Below are 15,286 nucleotides of genomic sequence, written 5' to 3'. Positions count from 1 at the left end.
GGGTCCGTCAGAGACCGGGTCCATCACAGACCGGGTCCATTAGAGACCGGGTCCGTCAGAGACCGGGTCCATCAGAGACCGGGTCCGTCAGAGACCGGGTCCATCAGAGACCGGGTCCATCAGAGACCGGGTCCGTCAGAGACCGGGTCCATCAGAGACCGGGTCCATCAGAGACCGGGTCCATCAGAGACTGGACTTAAACATTGTTTTCTTAACTTAATAAAACAAACTGACTTTGTATTTCTCATTAAAGATAATAAAGAACTCTTCAACATTAACAGGAATTATAATTCGAGTTTAAAGAGTTTTCAGCAGAAAAAGCAAAACAAATGCTAAAAATTTGAAATAAAAAAAAAATGATATAAGGAATTTAACTTAATGTTTATTATTGAGGTCGTAATTAGTTATCGGGATGGGGGGGTGAGGGGTTAACTACGATCTCAATAATGAACAGAAACTATAATTCATTTCTCTCTAACAGTCAACGATAACTGAACTTTATTATCTTTATAAGTGTGGAATTAAGTCCTTACAGGTGTACCTAATAAATTGGCTGGTGTGAGATCACCGAGACCGTCCAATCAGTGAGCTCCGTGTCGGTCTGACATGTTTACTCCGTCGGTGTGAACTGAAACAACAACAATCATGAATATTAATGAGCTGCAGGTATGAAAGTGACCCACCTGTTGGCTGTCTGTTTACTGTGTGTGTGTGTGTGTGCGTGTGTGTTCACGCCCGTCACGTTGTTTGTTGTTATTTCAGTAAACAACAACAACATCACTGACATCGCCGTGGAAACAGTGAAATGATGTCAGCAGTGAATTCATAAACGTTTGAGCCGCCACCAGCTCCGTTACCAGGTGTCCTGTTGCCATGGAGACCGGCCAGGACTCTGTGTGTGTGTGTGTGTGTGTGTGTGGATCTGTTTCCTCCATCTGTCCCAGCAGAATAACAGATCCCCCCCTACACACACACACACACACACACACACACACACACACACACACACACACACAGTCTCTGCTGTTTGTCTCTCTGAACCAGAAGTCCTCAGATCCTTTGAGGGTCGGAAGACTAGAAAAGCTCCGTTTACCATCCTTACTGCAGTAAAAGTACTAATACGCAAATACAAGTAGAAGTCCTTCATTCAGAAAGTATGTCAGTATAATCAGCTAAATGTTCTGAAAGTATATTTTATTAACAAGCCTACCTTAAATATTTAATCTCACATGTTTTATTTGTTCTAAATGAACCTTAAAGGAGATTAGTCCAGTATTTAATCCTCTTATCAACATGGGAGTGGACTAATATGCTGCTTTATGTAAATGTATGTATATATTTATTATTGTAAATCATTAACAACACAGATCAATGACAGATATTGATCCAGAAACCCTCACAGGTACTGCATTTAGCATAAAACAATATGCTCCAATCATAACATGTCAAACTGCAGCCCAACAGGCAACAACAGCTGTCAGTGTGTCAGTGTGCTGACTTCACTATGACTTGCCCCAAACTGCATGTGATTATCATAAAGTGGGCATGTCTGTAAAGGGGAGACTCGTGGGTACCCATAGAACCCATTTACATTCACACATCTGGAGGTCAGAGGTCAAGGGACCCCTTTGGACATGGACATCACAGTTTATCCTCTCCAACATTTAGTGTCAGTTTGGAGCGTTATGTAGGTTTAACTCTGCGGTCGGTTGGTTACTGGACCTAGAAGCTAACTCTAAGCTAACAGAACCTAGAAGCTAACTGAACCTAGAAGCTAACAGAACCTAGAAGCTAACTGAACCTAGAAGCTAACAGAACCTAGAAGCTAACAGAACCTAGAAGCTAACTGAACCTAGAAGCTAACAGAACCTAGAAGCTAACTGAACCTAGAAGCTAACTGAACCTAGAAGCTAACAGAACCTAGAAGCTAACTGAACCTAGAAGCTAACTGAACCTAGAAGCTAACAGAACCTAGAAGCTAACTGAACCTAGAAGCTAACTGAACCTAGAAGCTAACAGAACCTAGAAGCTAACAGAACCTAGAAGCTAACTGAACCTAGAAGCTAACAGAACCTAGAAGCTAACAGAACCTAGAAGCTAACTGAACCTAGAAGCTAACAGAACCTAGAAGCTAACTGAACCTAGAAGCTAACTGAACCTAGAAGCTAACAGAACCTAGAAGCTAACTGAACCTAGAAGCTAACTGAACCTAGAAGCTAACAGAACCTAGAAGCTAACTGAACCTAGAAGCTAACTGAACCTAGAAGCTAACAGAACCTAGAAGCTAACTGAACCTAGAAGCTAACAGAACCTAGAAGCTAACTGAACCTAGAAGCTAACAGAACCTAGAAGCTAACTGAACCTAGAAGCTAACTGAACCTAGAAGCTGACAGAACCTAGAAGCTAACAGAACCTAGAAGCTAACGGAACCTAGAAGCTAACTGAACCTAGAAGCTAACAGAACCTAGAAGCTAACTGAACCTAGAAGCTAACTGAACCTAGAAGCTAACAGAACCTAGAAGCTAACTGCTGGTTGTCCTGTGTTTCCTTCCAGAGGAGCGACGTCCATCGTGTATCGCTGTGAGGAGAAACAGACTCAGAAACCCTACGCCCTCAAAGTCCTCAAGAAAACGGTCAGTGTTCAACCAGGATGAGAGGTCAGAGGTCACGATGAGAGGTCAGAGGTCACGATCAGAGGTCATGATCAGAGGTCCAAGCTGATGGAGTCTGTCACCAGATTCAGGGATCAGATAGACCTGTTAATGTTAATGTTCATGTTCATGTTGACGTTCTCGTCCACGTTGACGTTCTCGTCCACGTTGACGTTCTCGTTCACGTTGACGTTCTCGTCCACGTTGACGTTCTCGTTCACTTTGACGTTCACGTTGACGTTCTCGTTCACGTTGACGTTCTCATTCACTTTGACGTTCACGTTGACGTTCTCGTTGACGTTCTCATTCACGTTGACGTTCTCGTTCACGTTCTCGTTCACGTTGACGTTCTCGTTCACTTTGACGTTCACGTTGACGTTCTCGTTGACGTTCTCATTCACTTTGACGTTCACTTTGACGTTCACGTTGACGTTCTCGTTCACGTTGACGTTCTCGTTCACTTTGACGTTCACGTTGACGTTCTCGTTGACGTTCTCATTCACGTTGACGTTCTCGTTCACGTTGACGTTCACTTTGACGTTCTCGTTCACGTTGACGTTCTCGTTCACGTTGACATTCTCGTTCACTTTGACGTTCACGTTGACGTTCTCGTTCACGTTGACGTTCTCGTTCACTTTGACGTTCACGTTGACGTTCTCGTTCACGTTGACGTTCTCGTACACTTTGACGTTCACGTTGACGTTCTCGTTCACGTTGACGTTCTCGTTCACGTTGACGTTCACGTTCACGTTCACGTTCTCGTTCACGTTGACGTTCACGTTGACGTTCTCAAGTCATGACCCGTCCTACTCAGTTCTTAATATTATTTGTCTTAATTAATAAAAGATAAACAGAAAGAGCATGAATAAGAAAACACTTTTGATGGAACTAGGCTAGCAGTTTCCCCCTACTTCCAGTGTTTGTGCTAAGCTAGGCTAACCCTGTTCTAAACCGTTTGTTTACGTCTCACGTCGTTTCTTCTGTTGCAGATTGACAAGAAAATAGTTCGTACAGAAATCGGCGTCCTGCTGCGTCTCTCCCACCCCAACATTGTGAGTATGTTTCTCATCACATCACTGATCATGAATATAACAGATTTAACCATTCAGTCAAGACGCACCACACACACACACACACACTCACGCACGCACACACTCACGCACGCACACACACACACACTCACGCACGCACACACTCACGCACACACACACACACACACACACACACTCACGCACGCACACACTCACGCACGCACACACACACACACACACACACACACACACACACACACTCACGCACGCACGCACACACTCACGCACGCACACACACACACACACACACACTCACGCACGCACGCACACACTCACGCACGCACACACTCACGCACACACACACACACACGCACGCACGCACGCACACACTCACGCACGCACGCACACACACACACACACACACACACACACACACTCACGCACGCACGCACGCACACACTCACGCACGCACACACACACACGCACGCACGCACGCACGCACGCACGCACGCACACACACACACACACACACACTCACGCACGCACGCACACACACACACACACACACACTCACGCACGCACGCACACACACACACACACACACTCACGCACACACTCACGCACGCACACACACACACACACACACACACACACACACACACTCACGCACGCACACACTCATGCACGCACACACACACACACACACACACACACACACACACACACACTCACACGCACACACACGCACACACGCACACACACACACACACAGACACACACACTAGTGATTCCAGGGACTTGAGATGTTACAGAAACTCCAGAAAAGTTAAAAAAGTTAACAGTGTTGCAGAAAACTTAAGCTAATGCTAACGTTAGGATTACGTTATATATATATATAAATGTTATATATACAGTATGTACATGCACGCCTCTGCTCAGTGCCTTCATATGGTTGATGAAGCTCCTCGAGGTTCATTACAGATATTAAAGCTCTCTGACTCTCAGGTGGGATGTCCTGACCTGTTGACCATAGGCTCTCCCATCGGTACTTCTTTATATAAAGAAGGTTGTTCTGGGCGGCTGGTTAGCTCAGTCGGTAGAGCGAGCGCCCATGTATCGCCAAGGCTCAGTCCTAGCAGCGGTGGACCCGGGTTCGAATCCGGCCTGTGGTGCATGTCATTTCTCTCTCTCCCTCTATCCACTGTCCTATCAATAAAAGCTTAAAAAAATGCCCCCAAAAAATAACTTTAAAAAAAAAAAAAAGAAGGTGATTCTGGGTCTGCTCCCTCAATACCAAAGGGTTTTTATTACTCAGAAAACCTGTGGCCAGTATGTACAGTATCTACAGTATCTACAGTATGTACAGTATGTACAGTATCTACAGTATGTACAGTATGTACAGTATCTACAGTATGTGCAGTATCTACAGTATGTACAGTATGTACAATATCTACAGTATGTACAGTATCTACGGTATGTACAGTATGTACAATATCTACAGTATGTACATACTGTACATACTGTACAGTATCTACAGTATCTACAGTATGTACAATATCTACAGTATGTACAGTATGTACAGTATGTACAGTATCTACAGCATGTACAGTATGTACAATATCTACAGTATGTACAGTATGTACAGTATCTACAGCATGTACAGTATGTACAATATCTACAGCATGTACAGCATGTACAGTATCTACAGTATGTACAGTATCTACATCATGTACAGTATGTACAGTATGTACAGTATGTACAGTATCTACAGCATGTACAGTATGTACAATATCTACAGCATGTACAGTATCTACAGTATGTACAGTATCTACAGTATCTACAGTATGTACAGTATGTACAGCATGAACAGTATGTACAGTATGTACAGTATGTACAGCATGTACAGTATGTACAGTATGTACAGCATGTACAGTATGTACAGCATGTACAGTATGTACAGTATGTACAGCATGAACAGTATGTACAGTATGTACAGTATCTACAGTATGTACAGTATGTACAGCATGTACAGTATGTACAGTATGTACAGTATGTACAGCATGTACAGCATGTACAGCATGTACAGTATGTACAGTATGTACAGCATGAACAGTATGTACAGCATGTACAATATCTACAGCATGTACAGTATCTACAGTATCTACAGTATGTACAGCATGTACAGTATGTACAGTATGTACAGCATGTACAGTATGTACAGTATGTACAGCATGAACAGTATGTACAGTATGTACAGTATCTACAGTATGTACAGTATGTACAGCATGTACAGTATGTACAGTATGTACAGCATGTACAGCATGTACAGCATGTACAGTATGTACAGTATGTACAGTATTCACTGCGTTCACAGGACTTCTTCGTGCTCTTTGTCCCAAAAGCTCGGACAAACATTGTGGAAAGGGCTTTAGCATGTTCTGCACCCTCAACCTGGAATCTGTTCCAAAACGACCTGGAAATCTAAATGTTCTTAACAAACCTGAGGTTCTAAGGAATCAGGAACTCCATCAGACCTGGTTCTCTCTCAGAACTGGTTCTCCCTCAGACCTGGTTCTCCATTAGACCTGGTTCTCCATCAGACCTGGTTATCCTGGTTCTCCATCAGACCTGGTTCTCCATCAGACCTGGTTCTCCCTCAGGCCTGGTTCTCCATTAGACCTGGTTCTCCCTCAGACCTGGTTTTCCATTAGACCTGGTTCTCCATCAGACCTGGTTCTCCCTTAGACCTGGTTCTCCCTAAGACCTGGTTCTCCCTCAGACCTGGTTCTCCATTAGACCTGGTTCTCCATCAGACCTGGTTCTCCCTCAGACCTGGTTCTCCATTAGACCTGGTTCTCCCTCAGACCTGGTTTTCCATTAGACCTGGTTCTCCATCAGACCTGGTTCTCCCTCAGACCTGGTTCTCCCTAAGACCTGCTTCTCCCTCAGACCTGGTTCTCCATTAGACCTGGTTCTCCATCAGACCTGGTTCTCCTGGTTCTCCATCAGACCTGGTTCTCCCTAAGACCTGGTTCCCCCTCAGACCTGGTTCTCCATTAGACCTGGTTCTCCATCAGACCTGGTTCTCCTAGTTCTCCATCAGACCTGGTTCTCCCTCAGACCTGGTTCTCCATTAGACCTGGTTCTCCATCAGACCTGGTTCTCCTGGTTCTCCATCAGACCTGGTTCTCCCTAAGACCTGGTTCCCCCTCAGACCTGGTTCTCCATTAGACCTGGTTCTCCATCAGACCTGGTTCTCCTGGTTCTCCATCAGACCTGGTTCTCCCTCAGACCTGGTTCTCCATTAGACCTGGTTCTCCATCAGACCTGGTTCTCCCTAAGACCTGGTTCCCCCTCAGACCTGGTTCTCCATCAGACCTGGTTCTCCCTCAGACCTGGTTCTCCATTAGACCTGGTTCTCCATCAGACCTGGTTCTCCCTAAGACCTGGTTCCCCCTCAGACCTGGTTCCCCCTCAGACCTGGTTCTCCATTAGACCTGGTTCTCCATCAGACCTGGTTCTCCTGGTTCTCCATCAGACCTGGTTCTCCCTCAGACCTGGTTCTCCATTAGACCTGGTTCTCCATCAGACCTGGTTCTCCTGGTTCTCCATCAGACCTGGTTCTCCCTAAGACCTGGTTCCCCCTCAGACCTGGTTCTCCATTAGACCTGGTTCTCCATCAGACCTGGTTCTCCTGGTTCTCCATCAGACCTGGTTCTCCTGGTTCTCCCTCAGACCTGGTTCCCCCTCAGACCTGGTTCTCCATCAGACCTGGTTCTCCCTCAGACCTGGTTCCCCCTCAGACCTGGTTCTCCATCAGACCTGGTTCTCCCTCAGACCTGGTTCTCCCTCAGACCTGGTTCCTGATCCATCCAGAGTTTATATCTTGGTTGTGTTGTGTTCTGTCAGATTCAGCTGAAGGAGATCTTTGAGACGGACACTGACATCGCTCTGGTTCTGGAGCTGGTGACGGGAGGAGAGCTGTTCGACAGGTACACCATAATACTCTATATTATTATTAATATTCATCTACACCATAATACTCTATATTATTATTAATATTCATCTACACCATAATACTCTATATTATTATTAATATTCATCTACACCATAATACTCTATATTATTATTAATATTCATCTACACCATAATACTCTATATTATTATTAATATTCATCTACACCATAATACTCTATATTATTATTAATATTCATCTACACCATAATACTCTATATTATTATTAATATTCATCTACACCATAATACTCTATATTATTAATATATTCATCTACACCATAATACTCTATATTATTATTAATATTCATCTACACCATAATACTCTATATTATTATTAATATTCATCTACACCATAATACTCTATATTATTATTAATATTCATCTACACCATAATACTCTATATTATTAATATATTCATCTACACCATAATACTCTATATTATTATTAATATTCATCTACACCATAATACTCTATATTATTATTAATATTCATCTACACCATAATACTCTATATTATTATTAATATTCATCTACACCATAATACTCTATATTATTAATATATTCATCTACACCATAATACTCTATATTATTATTAATATTCATCTACACCATAATACTCTATATTATTAATATATTCATCTACACCATAATACTCTATATTATTATTAATATTCATCTACACCATAATACTCTATATTATTATTAATATTCATCTACACCATAATACTCTATATTATTATTAATATTCATCTACACCATAATACTCTATATTATTATTAATATTCATCTACATCATAATACTCTATATTATTAATATATTCATCTACACCATAATACTCTATATTATTAATATATTCATCTACACCATAATACTCTATATTATTATTAATATTCATCTACACCATAATACTCTATATTATTATTAATATTCATCTACACCATAATACTCTATATTATTATTAATATTCATCTACACCATAATACTCTATATTATTAATATATTCATCTACACCATAATACTCTATATTATTAATATTCATCTACACCATAATACTCTATATTATTAATATTCATTACACCATAATACTCTATATTATTAATATATTCATCTACACCATAATACTCTATATTATTATTAATATTCATCTACACCATAATACTCTATATTATTAATATTCATCTACACCATAATACTCTATATTATTAATATTCATTACACCATAATACTTTATATTATTAATATTCATCTACACCATAATACTCTATATTATTAATATTCATTACACCATAATTCTCTATATTATTAATATTCATCTACACCATAATACTTTATATTATTATTAATATTCATCTACACCATAATTCTCTATATTATTAATATTCATCTACACCATAATACTCTATATTATTATTAATATTCATCTACACCATAATACTCTATATTATTATTAATATTCATCTACACCATAATACTCTATATTATTATTAATATTCATCTACACCATAATACTCTATATTATTAATAATATTCATCTACACCATAATACTTTATATTATTATTAATATTCATCTACACCATAATACTCTATATTATTATTAATATTCATCTACACCATAATACTCTATATTATTATTAATATTCATCTACACCATAATACTCTATATTATTAATATATTCATCTACACCATAATACTCTATATTATTATTAATATTCATCTACACCATAATACTCTATATTATTATTAATATTCATCTACACCATAATACTCTATATTATTATTAATATTCATCTACACCATAATACTCTATATTATTCATATATTCATCTACACCATAATACTCTATATTATTATTAATATTCATCTACACCATAATACTCTATATTATTAATATATTCATCTACACCATAATACTCTATATTATTAATATTCATCTACACCATAATACTCTATATTATTAATATTCATTACACCATAATACTTTATATTATTAATATTCATCTACACCATAATTCTCTATATTATTAATATTCATCTACACCATAATACTCTATATTATTATTAATATTCATCTACACCATAATACTCTATATTATTATTAATATTCATCTACACCATAATACTCTATATTATTATTAATATTCATCTACACCATAATACTCTATATTATTATTAATATTCATCTACACCATAATACTCTATATTATTATTAATATTCATCTACACCATAATACTCTATATTATTAATATATTCATCTACACCATAATACTCTATATTATTATTAATATTCATCTACACCATAATACTCTATATTATTAATATATTCATCTACATCATAATACTCTATATTATTAATATTCATCTACACCATAATACTCTATATTATTATTAATATTCATCTACACCATAATACTCTATATTATTAATATATTCATCTACACCATAATACTCTATATTATTAATATATTCATCTACACCATAATACTTTATATTATTATTAATATTCATCTACACCATAATACTCTATATTATTAATATTCATCTACACCATAATACTTTATATTATTATTAATATTCATCTACACCATAATACTCTATATTATTAATATTCATCTACACCATAATACTCTATATTATTAATATATTCATCTACACCATAATACTCTATATTATTAATATATTCATCTACACCATAATACTTTATATTATTATTAATATTCATCTACACCATAATACTTTATATTATTATTAATATTCATCTACACCATAATACTTTATATTATTATTAATATTCATCTACACCATAATACTCTATATTATTAATATATTCATCTACACCATAATACTCTATATTATTAATATATTCATCTACACCATAATACTCTATATTATTAATATTCATCTACACCATAATACTCTATATTATTAATATTCATCTACACCACGTTACTCTATACATTTATTATTATATTTATCTACGCTACGGGGGTCGAAACATGTCGTGTGTATAAAGTAGCAGAAAATGGAAATACTCCAAAATATGTACTTAAGTGCAGTCTTTAAGTAAAAGTACTTAGTTCCATTGTACCTGTGTTGGTCCCAGTATGAGGAGTAAAAGTACTTAGTTTCATTGTACCTGTGTTGGTCCCAGTACTTGAGTAAAAGTACTTAGTTCCATTGTACCTGTGTTGGTCCCAGTACTTGAGTAAAAGTACTTAGTTCCATTGTACCTGTGTTGGTCCCAGTATGAGGAGTAAAAGTACTTAGTTCCATTGTACCTGTGTTGGTCCCAGTACTTGAGTAAAAGTACTTAGTTCCATTGTACCTGTGTTGGTCCCAGTACTTGAATAAAAGTACTTAGTTTCATTGTACCTGTGTTGGTCCCAGTATGAGGAGTAAAAGTACTTAGTTTCATTGTACCTGTGTTGGTCCCAGTACTTGAGTAAAAGTACTTAGTTCCATTGTACCTGTGTTGGTCCCAGTACTTCAGTAAAAGTACTTAGTTCCATTGTACCTGTGTTGGTCCCAGTACTTGAGTAAAAGTACTTAGTTCCATTGTACCTGTGTTGGTCCCAGTATGAGGAGTAAAAGCACTTAGTTCCATTGTACCTGTGTTGGTCCCAGTACTTCAGTAAAAGTACTTAGTTTCATTGTACCTGTGTTGGTCCCAGTATGAGGAGTAATAGTACTTAGTTTCATTGTACCTGTGTTGGTCCCAGTATGAGGAGTAAAAGTACTTAGTTCTATTGTACCTGTGTTGGTCCCAGTATGAGGAGTAAAAGTACTTAGTTCCATTGTACCTGTGTTGGTCCCAGTACTTCAGTAAAAGTACTTAGTTTCATTGTACCTGTGTTGGTCCCAGTATGAGGAGTAATAGTACTTAGTTTCATTGTACCTGTGTTGGTCCCAGTATGAGGAGTAATAGTACTTAGTTTCATTGTACCTGTGTTGGTCCCAGTATGAGGAGTAAAAGTACTTAGTTCCATTGTACCTGTGTTGGTCCCAGTATGAGGAGTAAAAGTACTTAGTTCCATTGTACCTGTGTTGGTCCCAGTACTTCAGTAAAAGTACTTAGTTTCATTATACCTGTGTTGGTCCCAGTACTTGAGTAAAAGTACTTAGTTTCATTGTACCTGTGTTGGTCCCAGTATGAGGAGTAAAAGTACTTAGTTTCATTGTACCTGTGTTGGTCCCAGTATGAGGAGTAAAAGTACTTAGTTCCATTGTACCTGTGTTGGTCCCAGTATGAGGAGTAAAAGTACTTAGTTCTATTGTACCTGTGTTGGTCCCAGTATGAGGAGTAAAAGTACTTAGTTCCATTGTACCTGTGTTGGTCCCAGTATGAGGAGTAAAAGTACTTAGTTCTATTGTACCTGTGTTGGTCCCAGTATGAGGAGTAAAAGTACTTAGTTCCATTGTACCTGTGTTGGTCCCAGTATGAGGAGTAAAATGCAGGTGAGAATGTAAACAAGCAGAGGTGTGATGATGTGATATTTTGCCCTGCTGTTTGTCTGCAGGATCGTGGAGCGAGGCTACTACAGCGAGAGAGACGCCGCGCACGTCATCAAACAGATCCTGGAGGCTGTGGCGGTAAGAACGCTGCATTCACTGTCTCTTCTCTCTGTCGGTAAAATACAGCGCTGTCTGAGTGTCTGGTTATCGTCACAGCTCCTTCCATCCATCCATCCCTCCATCCGTCCCTCCATCCATCCATCCATCCATCCATCCATCATCCATCCCTCCATCCCTCCATCCATCCATCCCTCCATCCATCCATCCATCCATCCCTCCATCCATCCATCATCCATCCCTCGATCCATCCATCCATCCGTCCCTCCATCCATCCATCCATCCATCCCTCCATCCATCCATCATCCATCCCTCGATCCATCCATCCATCCGTCCCTCCATCCATCCATCCATCCATCCCTCCATCCATCCATCATCCATCCCTCGATCCATCCATCCATCCGTCCCTCCATCCATCCATCCATCCATCCTTCCATCCCTCCATACATCATCCATCCCTCGATCCATCGATCCATCCATCCCTCCATCCTTCCATCCTTCCATCCCTCCATCCCTCCATCCCTCCGCTCATTAAATTACTGTTCACTTCCTCCGTCTCTGTTCAGTCTCTGTTCAGCTCTCCAGCTCTATAGAACCAGTGATCCCAGACCAGCTGCTGTCAGACTCCGTCTCCTCTGAGGTTGTTTGCGTATGTAAACTGTCTCCAGACCAGCAGAGACGCTTTGACCTGTCACACCTGTTAGCTTCTCATTATATTTAGCTTCAAGGTAGTAATAGTAGTTCAAAGTAGTTGTAGTAGTTGGTTGCAGTAGTTGGTTGCAGTAGTTGGTTGCAGTAGTTGGTTGCAGTAGTTGTAGAAGTTTGCAGTAGTTGGTTGCAGTAGTTGGTTGCAGTAGTTGTAGAAGTTTGCAGTAGTTGGTTGCAGTAGTTGGTTGCAGTAGTTGGTTGCAGTAGTTGTAGAAGTTTGCAGTAGTTGGTTGCAGTAGTTGTAGAAGTTTGCAGTAGTTGGTTGCAGTAGTTGTAGAAGTTTGCAGTAGTTGGTTGCAGTAGTTGTAGTAGTTCTAGAAGTTGGTTGCAGTAGTTGGTTGCAGTAGTTGTAGTAGTAGTTGGTTGCAGTAGTTGTAGTAGTTCTAGAAGTTGGTTGCAGTAGTTGGTTGCAGTGGTACAGCAGACAGCTCCAGAGATGAATGGTTGGCTAGTTAGCTAGGTAGCTTGTCCTTGGTGTAGTAGTTGGTTGCAGTAGTTGTAGTAGTTAGTTGTAGTAGTTGTAGTAGTTGGTTGTAGTAGTTGTAGTAGTTGGTTGCAGTAGTTGTAGTAGTTGGTTGTAGTAGTTGCAGTAGTTGTAGTAGTTGGTTGTAGTAGTTGCAGTAGTTGTAGTAGTTGGTTGCAGTAGTTGTAGTAGTTCTAGAAGTTGGTTGCAGTAGTTGGTTGCAGTAGTTGCAGCGGTTCAGAGGTTCACTAAATGTTGTACTATTCCTTCAAGGTTGTTGTACTGTTCCTTTAAGGTTCTCTAAATGTTGTACTGAGCATGCGTGTGCTCTATCAGTAGTCCGTATTAGGACTTCCTGTCGTTCAGAAGCTTGTAGGAGTTCTTCGTCCTCCAGCTGATGATTCATCGTCTTCTTCCTGTTTCTCAGCAGATTTGATCAAACCTGAAAGTTTAAATGCCAACATGTGACGAGGCGTTCACTGACATGTGACGAGGCGTTCACTGACATGTGACGAGGCGTTCACTGACATGTGACGAGGCGTTCACTGACATGTGACGAGGCGTTCACTGACATGTGACGAGGCGTTCACTGACATGTGACGAGGCGTTCACTGACATGTGACGAGGCGTTCACTGACATGTGACGAGGCGTTCACTGACATGCCTACGCAACACTGAGAAGCTTATTAGTATGAGGGCTGGGAGTCAAGGAAAAATATATTGAATTAAAATCAGTACTGGATCAGTTAGTCAGTTATTGATTCATATTCTGGGAGGAAGAAACCAAAACTGATTGCTGTAAATGATGTGAATGAATGATGAATGTAGGACGTTAAAATAATGAAACATGGATCTGTTTTAAAACGGTTAGCTCTGTTAGCACTGTTAGCTCTGTTAGCTCTGTTAGCTCTGTTAGCACTGTTAGCTCTGTTAGCTCTGTTAGCTCTGTTAGCACTGTTAGCTCTGTTAGCTCTGTTAGCTCTGTTAGCACTGTTAGCACTGTTAGCTCTGTTAGCTGCGAGCCGCCAGCTCAGTCGTCGCCATGTTGAGAGCCGTGTGGAGGCCACAGATATGCATCAGTACAACATTTAGTGAGTTGTAGTAGCTGGTTGCAGGTGTTGTAGTAGTTGTAGTAGCTGGTTGCAGGTGTTGTAGTAGTTGGTTGCAGGTGTTGTAGTAGCTGGTTGCAGGTGTTGTAGTAGTTGTAGTAGCTGGTTGCAGGTGTTGTAGTAGTTGTAGTAGCTGGTTGCAGGTGTTGTAGTAGTTGGTTGCAGGTGTTGTAGTAGCTGGTTGCAGGTGTTGTAGTAGTTGATTGCAGGTGTTGTAGTAGTTGGTTGCAGGTGTTGTAGTAGTTGGTTGCAGGTGTTGTAGTAGCTGGTTGCAGGTGTTGTAGTAGTTGATTGCAGGTGTTGTAGTAGTTGGTTGCAGGTGTTGCTGGCAGCGGCGTGGTTGCAGGTGTTGTAGTAGCTGGTTGCAGGTGTTGCTGGCAGCGGCGTGGTTGCAGGTGTTGCTGGCAGCGGCGTGGTTGCAGGTGTTGTAGTAGCTGGTTGCAGGTGTTACTGGCAGCGGCGTGGTTGCAGGTGTTGCTGGCAGCGGCGTGGTTGCACATGGAGGCAGCGTGCAGCAGCTGCAGGTCTCTTATGTAACAACAGCTTCCATCCTGCTGCTGAACAGATTAAAACCAGAGAGGATTAATACACACACACACACACACACACACACACATACATAAATACACGCACACATATAAATACACACACATACACACAAATATAAACACACACACATAAACACAATCTGACCACAGCTGACCTACATCTACCACGCAGAGAAACATACGCCTCTGTG

The 15,286-nt window shown here is 40.1% G+C and overlaps 1 protein-coding gene across 6 annotated transcripts in view; it reads left to right on the top strand.

Annotated features, from left to right (window-relative positions):
- LOC141767311 (calcium/calmodulin-dependent protein kinase type IV-like) overlaps window positions 1-15,286 on the top strand; it is a 41,064-nt gene that overhangs the window by 12,232 nt on the left and 13,546 nt on the right. For all 6 annotated transcript variants that reach the window (XM_074634478.1, XM_074634481.1, XM_074634479.1 and 3 more), the window contains 4 exons: window positions 2,555-2,633; window positions 3,641-3,703; window positions 7,592-7,674; window positions 12,216-12,288. In XM_074634478.1, coding sequence (XP_074490579.1) covers window positions 2,555-2,633; window positions 3,641-3,703; window positions 7,592-7,674; window positions 12,216-12,288 — 298 coding nt within the window. The remainder of the gene's footprint in view (window positions 1-2,554; window positions 2,634-3,640; window positions 3,704-7,591; window positions 7,675-12,215; window positions 12,289-15,286) is intronic.

The sequence above is a fragment of the Sebastes fasciatus genome, chromosome 5 (genome assembly GCF_043250625.1).
Source record: "Sebastes fasciatus isolate fSebFas1 chromosome 5, fSebFas1.pri, whole genome shotgun sequence".
Lineage (NCBI taxonomy): Eukaryota > Metazoa > Chordata > Actinopteri > Perciformes > Sebastidae > Sebastes > Sebastes fasciatus.
Note: the sequence above shows the minus strand (reverse complement) of the source record. Positions and strands in the feature narration are given on the sequence as shown.